Genomic DNA, 21,084 nt, shown 5'->3' with positions numbered 1-21,084 from the left:
CTTGGCGATGATGAAGACCTGCGGGAGGCCTGCCCTTCATGATCTGGCCGGAGAGTTGAGTTCCGGAAGGCGCCACCAGCGAATGTAACAGTGCTTCTATTGCCTGGAGTTTGCTGGATCGGTGGTATTAGGTCGTGCACGTACATGCTTTTATTCCGATCGTTTGGTTTTGGAGGGTGCTGCGCGAAGCTCTTTTCTGTGTTGGCACCAAGAGACAGCTGATCCATGGTGAAGTCAGAAAAAGAGAATATCATGAAGGCCGGATTTGGAGGACTAGCTAATGGAGGTTCAAGTCTTTGCTCTGTTGAGGGGCTTGCTTGGTGTTCCGGACTTCGCAACAGTGGTATGAAAGTGGGGGCGGCAACACATGTGAAGTTCGCAGTCTTACCTTTCAGGGTGAAAACTCAAGGTCTGACCTTAACTGGCTTGCAATGTCCTTGTTGAAGGCATTGTTTTAAGAGCGGAGACTATCTTCAGCGTGAAAACCTAAGATCTTTGATCGGGCGACAACGGTGCTGGTGCATTGTTTCCTTCTTGGAGGCGTTGCTTTTGAAGAGTCTGAAATTCAGGTGTTGTTTTGGTGGTGGATGTATTACTGTTGCTAGGGCTAGGATACTGTAGCGGGACTTTACTTCTTAGTTTCCTTTTTATCTTTTTTGGCCGTGGACATTGCGTTGTTGCATAGGCTAGATGTAATTGGTATTTTCTGATATTCGAAAAAAATTGTGATGCCGGTAGAATACACATACGTACGGCGTGGAAACATTACTCTGACCTAATTAGCAATCTGTGAGATTAATGGAGGAGCATGGCCGGCGTACGTCGTGTTAGCTACGTGTAGACTAGGTGGAGCGAAGGGCAGGTCCACGGCAGGCTGGTAGAAGATAGAACAGTGAGCGGAACGGAGACCTCACAGCTAATCTGGGCGCACACCTGGCGCCCGATCCGTGTGGAATTGATGCTAGGCGAAATCGACATACTTCGCCATCACGCTAGTAACCAAAAAGTTGGCTCCCTAATTACACTGCAGTCCGCCCATCGGACTCTACCAAAACTAATTTTCTGCAGAAAACCGATCGATCTCGCCTCGACTAAGAAGAAGGGTCAAAGGCGCCGATGGCCCGTCACCTACGCATCACGCATGGCACCATGTGCATTTCGTCCATCCGCGCCAACTCTCAGCCTCAGGCATCGCATCTGTCTCACACAAAAGACCAACGTCCCCTCCAATATTAAGTGTAGATGCTAGCTACAACGTACGCTGCGATCATGTATGATCACGGCATTCCATTATGCGTTATACTGTTATTCATGCATGTGGAGGGAAGCTTCCAAATGGATGGACCATTCTTGTCTCGATGCGAATATAATGCAAAGATCGGAACTAACATCATCCAATCTACACATAAAAAAATACATTCTGATAATTAGTTAGAATTTGAAGACAGCTTTTGCTCTATTTATTTTTTCTTGTCATCTTTACGCCTGCACTTGTATATCTGTGGCAGCTTTCACATGTCCGAACGACCTACCATACGTGGCAGCTGACAACCAAGCTGTTTGCGTCAAAATTCCATCAAACTTGGTCAAATTCTATGACATCTTGTCAATTATGCCGGGATCTGCGGCTAGCTGCAAAAAAAACTGCTCGTCTCACAAATACGGTTGTCTGTCTAATCGCCTCGCTCTCATTCTGACATAGCTAGGAGATCATGAATGAAAAAGGTTAAATGGAGTAGAATCCTCAAAATGGTCAAAACCAAGGGGAATTGGTTAATTTCAGTTCGGCAGCCCAAGGATCGACTATAGTCGAATACCGCTGACGACACTATACTGGATTAAATGGAGGAAGGTGGCAAAATTTTAAAACTAAGCCGGCAAATCGTAATTTTTCTCTTAAGTTTCATTGCTTACAATTCCAGCTGGGCAGCCCAGGGATTCGTTTAGAGTCTCCACCGGAACTATACCCACTGGGACCGGCGGGATGGCCGGAGCCGACTATTTAAGGGCCCCCAGCACCTCCTACACTCCATTTAGTCCCTGCCTAGCTAATTCTATCATACATTCATCATTGATACATGTATGGGTCGTGTGATCAGTGTACTTCGCTAGTAGTACTACCAGTGCTCTAGCATCACGAGCCAGGACACACACCATCGTTTTGGTAGCTAGCGATCTGCGATGGGGAAGGCCATGGTCGCGGAGGCCACGGCACGGCAGGCGGCATCTTTCGTCCTCGGAGCCGCCGCGGCCCTCACCGTCGTCATGCTCGTCCAGTACCGGGCACCGGCGGCGGGGCTCAGCCGCGCCAGGACGCACGGCCAGTTCTCCGGGTGGAGATCATTAGACCACCGCCGTCTCAACGGCACAGCAGGACTTACTGATCATCAGGCTCCGGTTGTGGTTGCAGGAGAAGGCCATCATGTTCATCATGCTAACGCCACGCTGAAGGCCAATTCAACTAGGACTCGTGCAAGTCATCTTCCCATCGCAGATCACGAAGAAGAGGTTCGTTCAACTCATTCAGCTTTCTATCCTTTTCTTTTACTAGCTTTTTTCCATGCATGGCAAATTCAGGATGCTTTTTTCCAGCTATATTTGACCAACTAGTCACGGATTGCCACTGAACTTAACCAACCCAACCTCTTTGTTGATCCAACTTACTATTAGTACGAGCAGTGAGTGATGTTTGTTGTTCGTTAGATGTCGTTAATTCGTTGTAGACTTAACGGCAAATCCGCTCAGACCGGCAGGTGTCTAATAAAAACAGTAAAACTGGTGATGGAGCAGGAAGCGGAGGAGTTCCGGGGGCTAGCGGCGGCGGTGGCACGGGCGGCGACGGACGACCGGACGGTGATCATCACGTGCGTGAACCAGGCGTGGGCGGCGCCAGGCTCCCTGCTCGACCTCTTCCTCGAGAGCTTCCGCATCGGCGACGGCACGTCCCGGCTCCTCCCGCACGTGCTCGTCGTCGCCATGGACCCGGCCGCGCACGCCCGGTGCCAGGCCGTGCACCGCCACTGCTACCACTACACCATGCCGGGCCTCAACATCAACTTCACCTCCGCCAAGTTCTTTGGCTCGAAAGAATGGCTGGAGCTGGTCTGGAGCAAAGTCAAGCTTCAGCGCCGGATCCTCGAGCTCGGCTACGGGTTCCTCTTCACCGACGTCGACATCATGTGGTTCCGCGACCCGTTCAAGCACGTGACGGCGTACGCCGACATGACCGTCTCCTCCGACGTCTACTTCGGCGACCCGGACAGGCTCAGCAACTTCCCCAACACGGGCTTCTTCCACGTGAAGCCGAACGCTCGGACGATCGCCATGACCAGACTATGGCACGACTCCAGGGGGAAGTACCCGGGCGCCAACGAGCAGCCGGTGTTCAACATGATCAAGAAGCAGCTGGTGGCGAAGCTCGGGCTCCGGCTGCGGTACCTGGACCCGGCGCACGTCGGCGGGTTCTGTAGCTACGGGAAGGATCTGGGGAAGATTGTGACGATGCACGCGAATTGCTGCGTTGGGTTGAAGAACAAGATGAGGGATCTGAGGACCGTGCTGGATGATTGGAAGAATTATACCCGGTTGCCGCACTGGGAGAAGCACCGGGCCAAGTGGACTGTGCCCGGCGCCTGCATCAAGTGAATGTGCAGCTGCAGGGGAAGGTTCCTGCTGGTAGTTGCTACGGATCGATTGGCTTGATCTAGCAATTTTTTGTCAAGTTTATATGATAGGGTATATGTTGGTATACGTGTGTGATATGGAGTATATTGCAGAAAAATACTGTATTTAATTTAAATATCCGATTTACTAATTCTCAGTTTTGGAAAGTTAGAGCTTAACCAGCTCCTCGGCAGCTGTTCGATTTGCGTCGTGGATTTCGTGTTAGTTGACGGAATGCAAATGGCTTTTTAAAGGCTCTGATCAAGGCATAAAAAGGTGTTGCAACTGAGTTTTTGTATTGCAAGTGGGCTTCAGTGAAAAAATATTAATGTACTAAAATACAGAATAACGTCACTTGACTTGGAATTAGGCTATCCGTTAAGTAAATAATAAATAAGTCTTGTTATGTTAAGAAGAATGTAAGAAGTTGGGATTCAATCGGGCCCACCATATCAGCTCCACATTTTTATTAGAATAATAAGAGCATCTCCACCGGCGCCCCACATAGCGGCCCCGATAGCATTTTGGGTTCGCACCGATGCGCCCCAAATGGCGCCGGCCAATTTCGAGCCCAATAGAATCGCCGGCAATCCCCGTGCCGGACCCTTCGCCAAGGGCGTGAATCGGGCGCGCCGGCACCTCGCGGCACGTCTAAAAACAAGCGTGGGCTCCGCCTGGCAGCCAGACACACGCCCGAGCCGACTCCCACCCCTACACACGCCCGAGCCGACTCCCACCCCTATAGATCACCACCGTCGCCGTCGCTGCCGTGCCCCTGTGAATGGATCGTAGCGAACAAGAGGGGGGGTGAATGGGCGCTACGCAATTTTAATCTTTTTCAATTTTTAGTGCAACGGAAGATAACGATGATAGCTTTAGCGATGGCGGTGTTCCTACAATGATCCTAGACAAGTACAACAAGCAAAGGAATCACACAAGATAGTAAGAGTAAGGAACGGGACAACCGGAGGCGCGGAGACGAGGCGAGGTTTGTTTCCCGCAGTTCCTCCCACAAAAGGGAGTACGTCTGCATTGAGGAGGTGCTAGCCTCACACAAGAGGCTAGACGGCCACACCACGAAGGAAGGCCTCTCCTTCTTCCTCAAGAGAGCTCCACGAAGGTGCTCCCCCTTCTCCACTAAGGCACCGGTCGAGGCGGTGATTCCTTCACAAGGTTGGGGCAAGCTCCACACCACAAGGAGGCTCCCAACAACCCATGGAGCTAGTACAACACCAAGCTAGCCTCCATGGATGCACTTCTTCCAAGATTCCACCATAGGAACTCTACCACCAAGATCCACTAAGGACTACCACGAATTGGTGAAATTTCTCTCGGTAGAACGATAGATCGGGGTCTCCTCCACCACTCCTCAAAGTATGAGCAAGATTGATTGGGTAGGGAGGGAGATCCACTAAGTTTGAGCTCAGCAACAATGGAGGAGAGGGAGAGAGAAGAGCTGAAAACGAGCTGGGGAAGAAGGGGCCTTTTTATAGGTTCCTCCAAATCCAACCGTTATGTGTTGTTTTTGCCTAAGCGGTACTACCGCTTCTGGGAAGCGGTACTAGCGCTCTGAGTTCGAATCCCCACAGAACTTGTCCACGTGGACACATAGCGGTACTACCGCTCGCGGTACCGCTTGAGGTACCGCAATAGGGTCCAGACCTTACTGTATCCAAAGCGGTACCGAAGCGGTACCAGAGCGGTACTGCCGTAACGTGTTACGGTACTTGAGCGGTACCGTGGGCGGTACTACCGTTTGCAGGCGGTACTACCGCTCGAGGTACCGTAAAGGTACCGTAACTCGTTCTGTGGGAAAATCTCGTGTGCAATCCTCAGAGCGGTATCTCAGAGCGGTACCAGTAGAGGTAGCGGTACTATCGCTCTTGGTACCGGTATTACCGCTATGGCTAAAACAGCTTTTTCCTCTTTTCCTCTCCTACCATGTTACCTCGCGACACACACACAAAACCAGAAAGCCTAAGAACTACGCTTCGGTCTTCTGATCATAATGTGTCCGGCGAGGGCACCGTACACCTTGCAAACCTATCAATGACAAACTTTGTGCACGGTTAGAATTGTTCGAGTGTTGTTAACAAACACACAAAACAAGGGATATAGATCTTGCTCTTACACCCTGCTTGCAATAGACACCGCCGACTGTCTAGGAACCGCTGTGCATCGACACGGCCGCCACCCCCTAGACCGGCGGCCGCTGTTTCGCCCGGAACAGAGCTCACCGCCACCGCGATAGTATCGCCCCGCCCGCAAGGTGTTTGTCCGATTGTCGCGATGGACAGCGATGACGAGATGATGGTGCAGATGTTCACGGAGGAGCAGAACGCTCAGGCTGTTCGGCGGCAACAACATCAGCTGATTCTGACGAACATGCTGCGCGTTCGCCAGCCTTTCTTCATCGTGCCTCGGCGCGGCGGCTCAAAGCCAGGCAAGAGGAGGAACATCAACCGGCATCGTGAAGCTGACGCAATGCTGCTTAACGCCGACTACTTCAACGACGACGCGACTCATTCGCGGAAGGAATTTTGGCGCCGTTTAGGATGAACAAGGAGCTGTTCTTGAAGATTGTCCACGGCGTCAAGGAGTACGACAAGTACTTCATGGCCAAGAAAGATTGCACGGGTTTGTGGGGCTTCACCTCAATTCAGAAGTGCACTGCTGCAATACGATGTCTTGCATACGGAGCTCCTCCAGATACAACCAATGACTACCTACGGATGGCAGAGTCGACATGTACAGAGACTTTCTACAGGTTCTGCCAAGTCGTCATAGCGGTGTTTTCTAAAGACTATTTGAGAGCACCAAGACAAGATGATACAGCTTGGATCCTGCAAAAGAATGCAGCAAGAGGGTTTCCTGGGATGCTCGAAAGCATTGACTGTATGCATTGGGAAGGAAGAATTACCATTTTACAAGGCGCATACTGGTGAGTGCAGTGTCATTCTTGAGGGGGTGGCAGACCATGAGCTTTGGATTTGACATGCATTTATTGGCATGGCAGGAACAAACAATGATATCAACATGTTGCAGCGCTCTCCGGTGTTTGTCAGGCTAGCTGAGGGACAAGCTTCTGCCTTGAACTTTGAGGTAAACGGCCACACATACAACAAGGGGTACTATCTAGCTGATGGTATCTACCCGGCGTATGCTACATTTGTGAAGACAATTCCCTCTCCATCAAACGAGATGGAAGCCTATTTTGCAACATGCCAGGAAGCAACACGCAAGGATGTTGAGCGTGCTTTTGGGGTGCTTCAGCAGCGTTTCGCCATTGTGAGGTACCCTGCTCTCACTTGGTCTGAGGCTCAGATGTGGGAGGTGATGAACCCATGTGTGATCATCCACAACATGATCGTTGAGAGCGAGCGCGACGCACCTGTGCAGGATGATCATCCATTTGATTATCAAGGGCCACTAGCTGAGTAGAGCATGTACTCCAATAATTTGCTTCTTTTCTTCATATGCACAATGAAATTCGAGATGCAGGTATCCATGCACAGCTCAAGGAGGATCTAGCTGCGTATTTGTGGGCGAGGAGAGGAGCCACCAACAATGCATGATTTTATTTCTATTTGTTTGCATGTATGAATAATTTAACTACTATTTGTTTGTTGGGTTGTATGAATAATCTAAGTACTATTTGTTTGATTGATTGTATGAATAATTTAAGTACTATTTGTTTGATTGATTGTATGAATAATTTAATTCTATTTGTGTGATTGTATGAATAAAATATGATTGATATGTTGTTTCAAAATATTGTAAAAAGAAAAAAAAATTGGGGGCCGCCGTTTGGAAGGCGCCGGTGTGGGAACAGCGTCCCCAAATGGAGGATGCACTGCCGGCGCCCCCCATACAGCAGTGTCGGTGCCCCTTCCGGCGACTATTTGGGAGCCGCCGGTGGAGATGCTCTAATGTCAGTCTCCCAAGTCACAAGTCACACCTAGGTGGGGTGTAAACAGATAGGATAATTTTCGCATCGAAATCGGCAATTCATTTTAAGGTATCCATATACGATTCTGAAAAATTTCGGTGGATAAGGATATCCGATTTTGAGGTGGTGCTCCGGAAACGGTATATGATATGGTACAACAAATAAGCATACAGATATGGATTATCTAAAATTTAAATTAGGATAATTCGAAGATTTTAAACAAGATAATCCGATTTTTCAGTCAAAAGCCAAAGCCAATCTTGCAAGGTTAGTAGTTATCGAGTTACCAAATTCATTTAGCGATCATGTTTAGCTCTAAATTTCTATCAATGGTTCAACTTTACCGTATTGTGTCTCGCTTTTCTTAACTACATAAGACTAACCTCTCTCAAGGTTTGCAAAAACTATAACTATCTACTGAGAGAACATAAATCCGATTTTTTTTTTGTTTCCAGTTCGAGTCCGCCACATTTCTGATTTGAAACCGCAGGTATATCTGCATTCGAATCGAAAATCGATCAATGTCCGCTTCTATTCGAATCCGAAAAACTATGTAAAGAATATTGTATGAGCAAAATCCTTCGAACCGTTTTAATTCCTACAAGTTGGAAGACAGAGCAAGATAGAAGAGGGGATGGGTTGGAACTGCGGCGCCAACAGGCTCGGGGGCTTCACTACTCACTAGAGCACACGGGTTACGAAGTTTGGACGAGATTTGGGCCTGGTACGTGGCAATTGGCCCATTTGGACCCTGTCGACTAAGAAAGCCCGCTCGCAGTAATTAATCCGGTATTTAGCTTAGCTTGCGACCCAATCCCGAAAGCTAGGCTTAAAACCCTTCTCCCCTTCTTCTTCCTCCTCAATCCACTGCATCCTCCTCCCCTGCCCTCCCCTCCTCAGGTACGAATCTTCTCTCCCTCCCGCAGATTTTCGTTTCTAGCTACTTCTCAGCGGGCCTCCCCTGCGCCCGCAAAGATTTCACCTGACTCCAGCTTCTGTTCCCCGCATAGTGGCGCGTTCTTGGCGGCGGGGAGAGACACCAGCCAAGCCATGGGCGGCGGCGGCGGAGAAGAGAAGCCGTTCAATTTCCTCCAGGTCCTCTGCGGTGCGTCGAACTCCCCCAATCCTCCTCCCCTCTCACCCGACGAAGGGAACTGATTCCGTGTACTGCTTTATCTGCTCGCAGAGGGCGTCATAGCCGGAGGGACCGCCGGCGTCGTGGTGGAGACGGCTCTGTACCCCATCGACACCATCAAGACCAGGCTCCAGGTGAATCACTTCTCTACCCACTTTTTTTTAGCCTGAAGAAGATGTGCAGTCAACTCTTGTATGGATAGTTGGAGTTGCTTGTGGTATTTGATTTTGCTCGGTTGTAATGACCAGACATTTATACCCCGGAACCCACTCCCAAGTTCTAGTAAGATTTAGTTTTATGTTGAAGTGCCCAAGAGTTGCATGCTGACTTGGTTAGAGATGCAAATGCCTGACAGTACCACAAAGTGCAGTAATTACCTGCATTGGGTGCCAGGTCTGAAACTGACACAAATCCAAGTTCTCTATGAAATGCCCATGACTAATTCTCCTTCTTAATACAAAAAAATGCACTTCATTTATGTGAATGGCTTGAGGCCCCTTATTCTTATATGTTAGGCAAAGTCAGTTTCTCAGTGAACAATTGCTCTTGTAAGGACTTGTATCCAGTGCACACATCAGGGTAAGTGGATAAGAATCCTGAATGTACTTTGGCTTGCTAACATATTTATTATCATATTATGTGTGCCTCCAATTTCCACCAATTTTAATTTAAGGGTGGCAGTATCATTTTTCATATGTACCATCTAGTGTCACTCTGAGAAATCTTACTGTTTTAAATGTTCATGTCTTACAGAGAATGCAGGATTCCAGCATGCACGTTTTATCTGACTTGATTTCTTATATGGGCAGGCTGCTCGAGCTGGAAGTCAAATTCAATGGAAAGGCCTGTATTCTGGATTAGGCGGAAATCTTGTCGGTGTTCTCCCGTGAGTCTAGAGCATGTTAGACAGTTAGACTTAGTGCACGCACTCTCTTCAGTCTTGATATTGCATCCCCTTTGCATCACGATTTCTTTTCATAAAACTTGCGTATCCGTTATTCATGGCTTCAATTTTGCTTCATACAATTAGATGAAACTACTGGAAAATTGCCTCCCATATATGTTGCTCTGATTTACTAAATCTAATTTCTAAATTATTATTGCAGGGCTTCTGCTCTGTTCGTGGGAATATATGAACCAACTAAACGGAAACTACTGGATGTGTTTCCTGATAATTTGAGTGCTGTTGCTCATCTTGTAAGTCCACACACACTTTAGGTCGAACTAGCTTACTGATTAAAGCAAGGCACATTGTCTTTTTTTACTTTGTCAAACTTACACCAGCAAGCTTGTCGTTGGCCCTTATAATGCTAAAACGTAAATAACGCTACTGTACAGCATCTTAATGGATTCTTACTCCCTTAAGCATGTTGGTTTATGTCAGCTTTGTTTTCTGAATGAGGATCGTACAGACTGCAGGGGCTGTTGGAGGGTTTGCTGCTTCTCTCATTCGTGTCCCCACAGAGGTATGTATTTTTCGTAAAAATTTCTGCACATTAAATGTCATTTTTCATCGAAAATATATTGCATTGCATACAGGTGGTCAAACAAAGGATGCAAACTGGTCAATTCAGTACTGCGCCTAATGCTGTTCGTATGATAGTTGCCAAGGAGGGATTTAAAGGTCTTTATGCTGTATGTACCTTCTGAGCTCTTACTTTGCGAACAATATTTTAACTGATATAAGTTTTACTTTTCCTTGCTATTTCATATTTTAAGAAAAATATAGTGATTTGATTCCATTTATCACGCCTTAAAATGGATAATTATTTAGTTACTGTTGAACTTTTGTGGTTGTACGATACACCTCATTATCTTATCTGTTCCAACAATAGTTTATTTTGGTGTACAGGGGTATGGTTCATTTTTACTTCGAGATCTTCCGTTCGATGCCATTCAGTTCTGCATATACGAGCAACTTCGAATTGGTTACAAGCTTGTGGTACTTCAAAGTCTACCATTTCTGAGATAATATATCTATTATTCATACTGCTGAGCTACACCCATGCAGTACTCTCTTGTTTATATGCCTTAAACATTTTCAGTTTCGGTACTGGATTGATTATTTACATCTTCCCAAATTGGATACCTTCATGATTGTTGTTCATTTAAATAATATGGCATAGATCAGGGCCATTATAGTTTCGTTGTCACCACATTGCGTTTGATGCATTGATGTATGTAAGATGAGTTTTTGCATGCTGTTTTTATTAAATATATCCAGGTATAATTCTGATTTAGCTTGATGTTCCGTGCTCACAGAGCATTTGTATAATAAAAAGTTCCTCACTGAGCATCACTTAACTTTTGTCTAACTTGAACTGTAACTGAACATTTCAATGATCTGTCCAGGCAAAGAGGGAGCTGAATGATCCAGAGAATGCACTCATTGGTGCTTTTGCCGGTAAAACCTAACTTCTTAATATGATTTTCCAACTTACATTTTTTTCTTCTACAGTATTTGGCTTCTCCCTTTTCCTGCTCTTGTATCCCCTCTTTGTACCAAGATGATATCTTACACTGTGTGCCTCGTTTCCGCTAGGTGCAATTACTGGCGCTATAACGACGCCCCTCGATGTTCTGAAGACAAGGTTGATGGTTCAGGTGGATCATTTGTCCTTCTGATAAAACATTCCACACTGAAACCCTCTTTTGGATATTTCATATTTATCTTGGTTTTAACTTCCAATTGCAGGGGCAAACAAAGCAATACTCTGGAATTGTAAGCTGTGCTCAAACAATCTTGAGAGAGGAAGGTCCCAAGGCATTCTTGAGGGTACAGTACCAGAGATATAAGCATATAAGCATATAACATTTTATTTTTTATTTATTTGTGAGAAAAGAGTTTAAAACTCTTGAAAAATTATTGGACGAGCTGATACTAATAAAAATCTTCAGTTAATCATCCAATAGTTTTTAAACCTGACTTGCAATCATATGATATAGGTTGGTCACGGTCTTTTGCATTGCATTCTTCTGAATTTGACAATGTTGGCAGGGCATCGAGCCACGGGTGCTGTGGATCGGCATCGGTGGGTCCATCTTCTTTGGTGTGCTGGAGAAGACCAAGTCCATGCTCACCGAGAGGAGCAGCTGCAAGGCCACGACCGACAAGGATGAGTGAAACAACCAACAAATTGTGCATCCTTTGCTGACTTGCTCAACAGAATGACCCTTCATTTCACCTCAAGTTTTGCTCAGAGTTTATCTGCTGGGGTTGCGTTTCATCTTTCAGAACCATAGGCCACACGATCAGTTTCAGTTTGTTTTTCTTATCTGAGAGGGACCTCCTGTGCTACTCTTGTACATTGTAGTCTTTGTCAATTTTTATTTTGAGTCTATACCGTGATTAAACACTGCTTAACTATCACGGGCGGTTAATTATCACACTTCTCTTTGCACAAATTATGCACTGCATGTTTGATCATCACACAGACTAACCAATTAACTGATTAAACACTTGCTCGTTGCACAAATTAAACACTGCTTAATTATCACACGGACTGGTTGTCCAACACTTGCTCTTTGCACAAACCAATGCTCCTTTCCATGAACAACATAGATCAGAAGTAAAATCCGGACATGACCAACCAACCCCAGTGCTGATTGACCTACATGAAGGAACGCATGCGCGGCCGCACGATGGACTGCGCCCCGTCGACGTAGATGGTGGTGCCCGTCATGAAGCGGGAGTCGTTGCTGATCAAGTACAACACTGTTGACGCCAGGTCCTTCTCCGGGTCCAACCATCGCTGCAACGGCATCACCTCCCCAGTCGACCTCTCGGCCTCCCCCTCCCCCACAGAGACCGGGAACTTGTCGTGCAGGTGCAGGCCACGGCAGACGGCGTTCACCCTGATCTTGTGCTTGCCCAGCTCCATTGCCGACAACTGAATGAAAATGATGCACATTAAGCATTCTAGATAGATAGCGTGTCTATTTGTTTAGCAACCATGAGCATTCAAGCTTCCTGTTAGTACTGGCAGCAGGCAAGAAGACTTACTCTGACCATCTGATGAATGGCGCCTAAACTTGTGCCGTATGCCGCAGCCCCTGGGTACAATCCTCTCTCGGCACCGATGATCTGAGTTAAGCACACAATAGATCCACCGGATTGAGCGTCCCGGAACTTCTTTGCGATCGCCTTGATGAGAAACCATGGTGTGGTTACATTGATTTTCATGGTCTTCTTGTACTCGTCTTCAGTTATGTTCAGGCAATCTTGCACTTCCCCTGCTCATGAAGCCAAGGAAATTTGCATGGTTGAAAGGGGATCAGTAGTGAAATTAGTGGTGATACGAGCTGTAGCTGACTGAAAGATTAAATGAAAATACTGAAGAATCATTTAGGCTTGGGCATGGGCACCATCACAGTGTCAGTTCTTACCCTCGTAGGAGCAGCAGTTCACCAGGGCGTCGAGGCCGTCCCCGAAGCAGCGCCACGCCGCCTCCACCGCCGCGCCGGCCGCCGCCTCGTCGCAGGCCTCGAAGTCCAGACCCAACACCGCGACGGCCGCCGCTCCTCCGCCGGCACAGCGCCGCGCCTCCTCCGCCGTGGCGGCCAGGGCGCCCTCGTCGCCCACAAGAACCAGCCTGTGCGCGCGTGGTGGCGCGGGATCAGAACCGAACGAGAAGGCGAGGGGAACGGGCGGCGAGTTGGGCGGAGGCGGTACCTGCAGCCGTGCCTGGCGAGGCTGGTGGCGACCCCCCGCGAGACGGCGTCGCCGTCGCCGTTGCAGGTGAGCAGCACCCGCTTCGCGTAGGCGGCGGCGTCACCCATTCCACTTTCCCTTCTCCGATTCGGGTGGTTCTCCCCCTTGGCGGCACGCACGCAGCGTCATCATTTCTACTCCAGTGATGGTAGTACTGTCGAGTGCGTCACTGTGCCGAACAGGTGAATTATTTATGATTACTTGATGGTTTTTATCTGAGTATCCGATTTTTATCCGAAATATCACAGCTAATATGACATATTTAGTAGGTAGTGAGTTGACGAGTTTGTCTGTTAACAATAACTCACTTATATAGTCACTTCAGCGAATATAAATGCCGGATTTGTTATGATACTCATTATTAAGCATGTGTCAGGAACGAATTTCTGGAATTCTCACGCCGAGGTCCCGCTTTTACTATATTATCATTTAGTGTCTAGTTCCTCCTAGCACTAATTCACCATTATTAAGCATGTGTCGGTGTTATCCTTACTTGTGTGTTTGCATTATTCAATCCATTAAATCTATTTTATTCATGTAATTATGTTATATAATTATTCACACTATTGTATTACATTATTTATTATATGTGTTATTTGTTACACTTATTTTAACAATTAAAATTTTATCATATGGTTTTCCAACCTAAACATATCCGATTAATTTTTCCGCAACGAATCCGTTCCATTCCCATTTCGAATCCATGGTCTCGTATGTCCGTATTCGAATCCCCATTATTATCCAATGTGCTTCAAATCTGTTGAAAAAATATGATATAAAATTTGGTACGGTAAAATTTGATCCAGTCCGTTTACACCTCTAATGTCGAGTACATCTAGCCATGGGCAGCCCGCTCATCCGGTCCGAGAGAAGTAAACGAGGCCTCGTAGAGGTGAATTTTACAGCTTACTCCGCTACAAAGTAGAGTTTGGTGAAATTTCAACTCGCTATGGTACTGTGCCGAAGACGCAAGAGAATGATATTGGCATACATATTACTGCGAAGTGAGGATTTAAATTTGAAAAATCATCGCCTGATTCATAGTGCAAGAATTCAACCAACCAGCCGTGGGACTGTAACATGCATGTCCCGCAATCTCTGGTGCACTACGCACCGGAATTGTTCGAGGAAATGCCAAAGAAGAACTAACACTGACGAAGCTGAAGGTGATGGCCACACCCCCACACCGGCGACCCAGCGCCACCGCTCCAAGCGCGTACGCTGTCCACACGGTCCGTGCGCTGCACCGATCCGGCGCGCAGCCAAGCCAAACGGCGGAGGGCGAGCAGGCTAGCGTCGGCGATGGGCTCGACGAGGAGCGGCGGAGCACTGCTTGGGACGGCCGGCCCGGGAGCCGCCCGCCGTGCTGGACCGGGACACCGCGATGTGGCACAGCCCAGATCCGGTCCGTCGGCGTTGGTTTGGGGAGGCAACCTCTGCTACGTCCGGGACCAAGCTCGTCGTCCTACTCTGCTCCGCTCCTCGCCGGCTGCACCCAGCGGCATCTGCTACAGCGTGACCATGATTCTATCACCGAGAAGCTTCGCCGCAGGTAAACCCAGTCCGTTGAATGGGCTAAGCCCATTTAACTGAAACCTTGTTCTTTGTATAGTATAAAATCCTCGTCCTATTTTGGTATTCTTCAGCCGTAATCGATTACTACTGCTAGAGTCCTGATACAACATTTGCATGCCTTGCCTTAGCAGTAGTAGCAAGTCCATACACGATACTACACATATGAATTTTATATGTACAAAAACATGCGATCCAGAAATTAAGGTTCGTGCCGAGAAACACACATAATAATAGCAGACTATATTAGTTTCAGCGATTCCGAGGCTCAGACCAATCTCCAGTTCCTGTTCATCATGGCCTGCCGCCGCGCACTCTCCAAGGTCGCTATGTTATTTTTTTCCAGTATGATTTTCAGTGCTTTGTTCCTCAAGTTGATGAGGAGGTTATTCAACACCAAGGACTATTATATTTCTACTTTCTCTTTACTTGATGCTTATCGGTCTGAAACTGCAAAGCACTGTGCGCTGCAGATTAACTCTTGTAGTACAACGGTTGGATTAACTCTTGTATGCGTTCGTCTCACACAGGCTGCCACATATATTACTAGTACAAAGCATAGATCGGCCGTAAGTTACAATGAGGTAGCAGCTGCGGCGGCTTCTTTCAGGGCACCTGCTGCAAATACAACTAGTGGCGCTGGTAATATATCTGGCTACTCTTCTCTCCATCGCACACGTGAACTATGGGCTTAAGGGGGATAGTTAATCAGCTACTGCCAATAGTGCTTAGCACTCTATGTCAGTTAGACGGATTTGCTAGTTCTTACTACCACTCTATGTCATACTACACCGTTTTTTTTTGTTGACGGTTGCAATTGAGGAAATCAGTGTTGCTTGGTGCTCAATTGGTGCAGGTAGTGTGCTTAGAAATCTGGTACAGCAGAGGTACCCGTCAAGCTTTGCTGGTCAGAGGGCCAATTATCGAGGTAGCCGCCTTTTCTTTTGTCTCGTTCAGTGATTAGTGTATTGCTTTTTTCCCCATAAACGACATGCAGGCAGTTTGTCTTGAACACTTTTATGTGCACGAATGAGTTCTATTCTCTATGCAGGAATTTCAAATGCAGCAAAGGAGGAAGGACTTGGTACTAAAACTGCACCCTATTTCATAGTAGAGAAAGATCTACTTAAGAAGGAGCTTCTGCGTACCTCTGGAGGCCTTATAGTTACTGCCGCTGCCTACTATGCTGTTAATCAGTTGATGAAGAATCTGGAAGTACCTAAGTCTGAAGCTCTTAATCAGTTAATGAAGAATCTGGAAGTTCCCAAGTCAGAAGATTTGGAAGAAGTTCCCAAGCCTGAGGATTCCAAAGATGATCTTCAGCCTGAATATTTGGAAGAAGATCTTGATCCTGAAGATTGGGAAGAAGATCCTGAACCTGAAGATTCGGAAGAAGATCCCGAGTCTGAAGAATGGAAAGTACCTACGGTTTCAAGCACAAAATTCAGTGATGTGAAGGGTGTTGATGAAGCCAAAGCTGAGCTTGAGGACATAGTTCAGTACCTACGTGATCCCAACGTGAGTGTGGCACTGCCATCAACCTGCAGGTGATTTCATTTTATTCAATAATAATTCTTCCTTGACATGGACTTGTTACCCTAGTCTTACGTGCTTTGCAGAGTTTCACAAGCCTTGGTGGCAAGCTTCCAAAGGGTGTTCTGCTTGCTGGCCCACCTGGCACAGGAAAGACCATGTTGGCAAGGGCTGTGGCCGGCGAAGCAGGCGTACCGTTCTAAACGTGCAGCGGCAGTGAATTCGAGGAGATTTATGTGGGTGTTGGGGCTAAAAGAGTGAGGGAGCTCTTCAGTGCAGCAAAAAAGCGATCTCCTTGCATAATATTCATCGATGAGATTGATGCCATTGCTGGGCACAGGAATGCAGGTGATACAAAGACAGAGAGGCAGACACTGAATCAGCTGCTTGTTGAAATGGATGGCTTCGAACAGAATGAAGGGATCATCGTTCTCGCTGCGACCAACCTCATGCAGTCACTAGATAAAGCCGCTATTAGACCCGGTCGTTTTGACTGCCATGTTCAGGTTCCTAATCCAGATATCGAGGGCCGGCGGCAGATCCTCGAGGCTTGTATGTCAAAGGTACATACTCTGTCTAGAAAGATAAAGTGTCTTTGTAGTCTTCAGTGCAAGACTTGACCTTTCTCTATGATTCCTTTATTAGGTCAAATCCAGGGGTGTGGATCTGATTGCCATTGCGAGGGGGACACCGGGATTCTCAGGTGCAGACCTTACAAACTTGGTGAACGTTGCTGCTCTTAAGGCTGCCAAAGATGGGGCAGAAGCTGTTATGATGGATCATGTTGAATACGCCAAGGACAAGATCATGATGGGTAGCGAGCGCAAATCAGCTGTTATACCTGATAAATGCAGGAAGATGACTGCGTACCACGAGGGAGGTAGGGCACTTGTTGCTTTGCACACGGATGGTGCTCGCCCTATCCACAAGGCTACCATTGTCCCGAGAGGCAACACTCTTGGCATGGTGATGCAGCTGCCAGAGGAAGAAGATGCGTATAAAGTCTCAAGGAAAAAGATGTTGGCAAAATTGGATATCCTCATGGGAGGTAAAGTGGCTGAGGAGCTTATATTTGGGGACAACGAGGTGACTTCTGGTGCCCTGTCTGATCTAAGCGAGGCAACTAAGTTAGCGACAGACATGGTCACCAAGTATTGTATGAGTCAGCAGATTGGTCTTGTTTCCTATGGCAATGGTGATGGTGAGAAAATGGCAGCTTTGAGCGGGTATACAACAGCCCTGGTCGACGAGGAGGTGAAAGAATTACTGGCCAAGGCTTACAACAACGCGAAAAAGATTGTCACGGCGCACAGTAGGGAGCTTCACGTGCTAGCTGATGCCCTCCTTGAGCATGGAACTCTCACTGGAGATCAGATCAAGAAGCTAGTTCCGCCTAGTAAATAAATGGGTCTAGCAGAATCAGGGAACAGATTCTTTGTCCTACCATTGGACAGGCAAAACAGTTTTGTCCTAAAAAAACATTTTTCTTCTTTTATTCTTTTATTGTTGCATGCACACGGCACGCCAATGTAAAAGAAATGTACGGTACTACCATCCCGATTGCTGTGACTTTTGTTTCTCAAGCCTGAAGAGAGTGCACGTTGTTTGTACTTCCCCATACTGTTTTCTGAATCAGTAAAAGCTCACTACTTTCCGTCTCAAATATGAATATAACCCAAGATTTATCTATGTGACTGACTGGGCAGAAGGATATGTGAATACAGTTTACAGCTATAATTTTGGAAACCAGTTCAAGGGCCTCTTCTATTAAAAGGATTTTTACGGGAAGGATTGGAATGCTTCCGGAGTGTTTGTAAGAATTTTTCCTAAGTAATCCTTTGGACTACAATTAATAGGACATTCTGAATGTATCTTTGCTTTTCCCGTGACGCAATCAAATAAATCAAACTCACGTGATTAGCTAATGTTCATACTCCTCTAACTGTCCAAGCATCTTCATACAGTAATATACTCCAAAAAATAAAATGTCACATCGAAGAGGACTTAAACTTGAAAAATCATTGTGAAAGTTGGAATTCCTGAAACTGAAATTAGAATCACAAGCCAAGGTACTGCATGAACTCAACCAAGCCTTCAAATGCGCATTACATCCAGAACACTTGAGCATCAAAAAACTTGTTGTATCTGCACAATCTGTAGGAGCGTGCCGCGCGCCGAGCCGTCGCCACAGGCTCGCCGTCATGTCCCCGCTCGACGCGGAAAGCGGTCAGCCGGAGGAGACACTCTTCCTCCTCGGGCAACCACTCACAAAAGAACTTGTTCTTGTCGTCACCGTCACCCAAGCACTCATCCTCCTTGTCCCCCTTTGACGGCACCAGGCGCTCCATCAGGCAGTACTCGCCGCCGCCATGGTGCGGCGTCATGGGCACCAGCTTGGCATCGAGGTGCCTCCAGCCAGCCGCAACGTCCTCGTCGAGCCGGAACAGCTTCTCCCTGCTGACCTTCCAATCCGTGGGGGTGGCCGTGATCTGGCCGGCGCAGAGGCGCCCGTCCGTCACGGTCACGCGAGGACGATCCATGTCCCTGCTGTGGTGCACGGCGTGGAGCCCAACCCACGTGTCCAGCCCTTCATCGTGGTGGGCGAGGCCATGGACCGGCATCTGCCAGTCGCCGCACCGCGTCCACTCGAGGCTCGCCGTACTGAAAGAGAAGGTACCGGCGCCCAGTCCATTGCCGTCCCCGTCGAACGTGGCACTCACGGACACGACGATCTCGTGCTCGGCCTGCGCAGGCTCGTGCGCCGCCGCGGCGTAGGCCGTGACGTCCTTCGCCAAGAACGGGGGCGTCGCCGCATTCCAGCACTGCTGCCTGCACGACCACCGCGAGCAGTAGCCCACTGGCTCCCAGGAGGACCACCCGGTGCCAAACACAGAATGTGGATCCCGGCAGTGCACGTGCGCACCGCCGTTCCGCTGGTACGACCTCCACACCGGCTTGCGCTCGTCGTTGCCAAGCACGTACAGCCTGCCCCCGACTGCCACGGCCGCCTTGTGGCCTTCCTCTCTGTATCCTCTTGGCTGGTGATGCGTCACCTCAATCTCCGCCGTCTCCGTGTCGTAGACGAACAACTGCCGAACGCTGCAGTAGTCGTTCCAACACTCCGTGCCGAGGCTCGCCCCTCTCGCTATGATGCTGCTGCCCACGCCGGCGAACTGCGCGTGCTCGGTAACCGTCGCGACCGCCACGCGGAGGACCGGAGGATCCGGCAGGACGCGCGCGTCGCCGCCGCCGCCGTCCTGGTCGGCGTCCAGGTCCAGCTTGTGGATGCGGTACCCGTCCTCGTGGTCATCCAGCACCACGTATAGATGACGTTTCGTCTCCGCGTTGGAGGCGTATCCTTGTGAGCCGTTGCTGCTGTGGATCACACGGCGGCCGACCGGCCGGAGACGGGAGAAGAGCTTGTGTGGCCGACTGAGAAACGATCGCAGCACCCACGACATTTAGTCGTGCAGGCGGCCCGCAGGAGACTAGGGTTTGGAAAGATTTTTATTTTTTGAGAATCACTAGGGTACGGTTTGGAGGCGATTTACACAAAAATAACCCAAAAGTGGAAGAAAAGCACAGACTGACCCTCCGGCGAAACTATTTCACCAATCTAACCCTTTTGTGTGGCGCCCCTCCCACGGGCGTCACACATGCCCATGTGGCTCCCCTCCTGCCGGCGCCACACACCCAGCCGACGTGGCGCCATCGACGCTGAGCTGGTGCGCCCATCCGACGTGGCAGCATGTGTGGCGCCGCTCCCAACGGCGCCACACATGCACTTGTAATCCCCCAAAACATACTGTGAGACAATTCCTCTGGGACTTAGCCGTTTTGCGAGGCTCGATGTGTGGCGCCGATGCCACGGGCGCCACACTAGCATGTGTGGCGCCGATGCCACGGGCGCCACACATCCACTTAAGTGTGGCGCCCGCGCCCGCGCCCAGCCCGACCCTCTCTTTCTCTTCTTTCTCTCCTCTCTTTCTCTCCTCCAACCGCCGCCCCCCACCAAATCCTCCACGGATTGGACAGATCTGGCCGGCCAAATCCATCCCCATACAATCCTCAAGGTATTCCCCTTCGTTCCCCTTCGATTCATCCAAGATTTGCTCCGGTTTAATTCGTTCCCCTTCGATTCATCCTAGATTGGAAATGTTGGTTGTGTTTGAACCATAGATTTGTATGCATGTGTGTTGAACCATAGATTTGAACCATAGATTTGTTGAAACCATAGATTGTATGCATGTGTTTGAACCATAGATGTTAAATTTTGTTAGATTGTATGCATTGTATCCAAAGATGTTTGGAATGGCTATGTATGTGTTGAAATGGGTATGTAAGTGTTGAATGTATGTATCCTAGATTTGTGGAGGAACCCTAGGCATCAAATTTCATGAATGTGTATTTGTAGGAATAACTCATATGGTGTTCTATCCCTAGATATGAATGTATGTGTGTACGGAACCTTATGTATGTATGTGGTGAAAGACAAAATTGGAGCTTAGCAAATGCATTCTA

The 21,084-nt window shown here is 48.2% G+C and overlaps 4 protein-coding genes across 5 annotated transcripts; 3 read left to right on the top strand and 1 right to left on the bottom strand.

The window, feature by feature from the left end:
* The first annotated feature begins 2,052 nt into the window (after positions 1-2,052).
* On the top strand, positions 2,053-3,814 carry LOC124680546 (uncharacterized protein At4g15970-like). The gene is made up of 2 exons (XM_047215596.1): positions 2,053-2,508; positions 2,791-3,814. Exons 1-2 carry the CDS (start codon positions 2,182-2,184, stop codon positions 3,643-3,645), a joined length of 1,182 nt encoding a protein of 393 aa, XP_047071552.1. The 5' UTR covers positions 2,053-2,181; the 3' UTR covers positions 3,646-3,814.
* Positions 3,815-8,619: 4,805 nt separating this feature from the next.
* On the top strand, positions 8,620-12,152 carry LOC124680543 (S-adenosylmethionine carrier 1, chloroplastic/mitochondrial-like). The gene is made up of 11 exons (XM_047215593.1): positions 8,620-8,717; positions 8,799-8,881; positions 9,557-9,633; positions 9,854-9,944; positions 10,160-10,213; positions 10,287-10,382; positions 10,600-10,689; positions 11,100-11,151; positions 11,290-11,351; positions 11,443-11,523; positions 11,746-12,152. Exons 1-11 carry the CDS (start codon positions 8,663-8,665, stop codon positions 11,869-11,871), a joined length of 867 nt encoding a protein of 288 aa, XP_047071549.1. The 5' UTR covers positions 8,620-8,662; the 3' UTR covers positions 11,872-12,152.
* Positions 12,153-12,358: 206 nt separating this feature from the next.
* Positions 12,359-13,528, bottom strand: LOC124680544 (carbonyl reductase [NADPH] 2). The gene is made up of 4 exons (XM_047215594.1): positions 13,420-13,528; positions 13,134-13,339; positions 12,751-12,980; positions 12,359-12,637 (listed from the first exon to the last, which is right to left on the bottom strand). Exons 1-4 carry the CDS (start codon positions 13,524-13,526, stop codon positions 12,359-12,361), a joined length of 822 nt encoding a protein of 273 aa, XP_047071550.1. The 5' UTR covers positions 13,527-13,528.
* A 2,317-nt stretch (positions 13,529-15,845) lies between these two features.
* On the top strand, positions 15,846-18,026 carry LOC124680538 (ATP-dependent zinc metalloprotease FTSH 4, mitochondrial-like). 2 transcript variants are annotated; one of them, XM_047215586.1, is made up of 5 exons: positions 15,846-15,958; positions 16,082-16,548; positions 16,650-16,799; positions 16,904-17,126; positions 17,209-18,026. In XM_047215586.1, coding segments are annotated over exons 3-5 (984 nt in total). In that variant the 5' UTR covers positions 15,846-15,958; positions 16,082-16,548; positions 16,650-16,797; the 3' UTR covers positions 17,968-18,026. The 2 variants fall into 2 exon arrangements, with proteins under 2 accessions (XP_047071542.1, XP_047071541.1); XM_047215585.1 differs by having other exon boundaries at positions 16,650-16,820.
* Positions 18,027-21,084: the final 3,058 nt, after the last annotated feature.

This window comes from Lolium rigidum, unplaced genomic scaffold (assembly GCF_022539505.1).
Source record: "Lolium rigidum isolate FL_2022 unplaced genomic scaffold, APGP_CSIRO_Lrig_0.1 contig_19763_1, whole genome shotgun sequence".
NCBI classification, from domain to species: domain Eukaryota; kingdom Viridiplantae; phylum Streptophyta; class Magnoliopsida; order Poales; family Poaceae; genus Lolium; species Lolium rigidum.
This window is presented reverse-complemented; position numbering and strand designations above follow the sequence as displayed.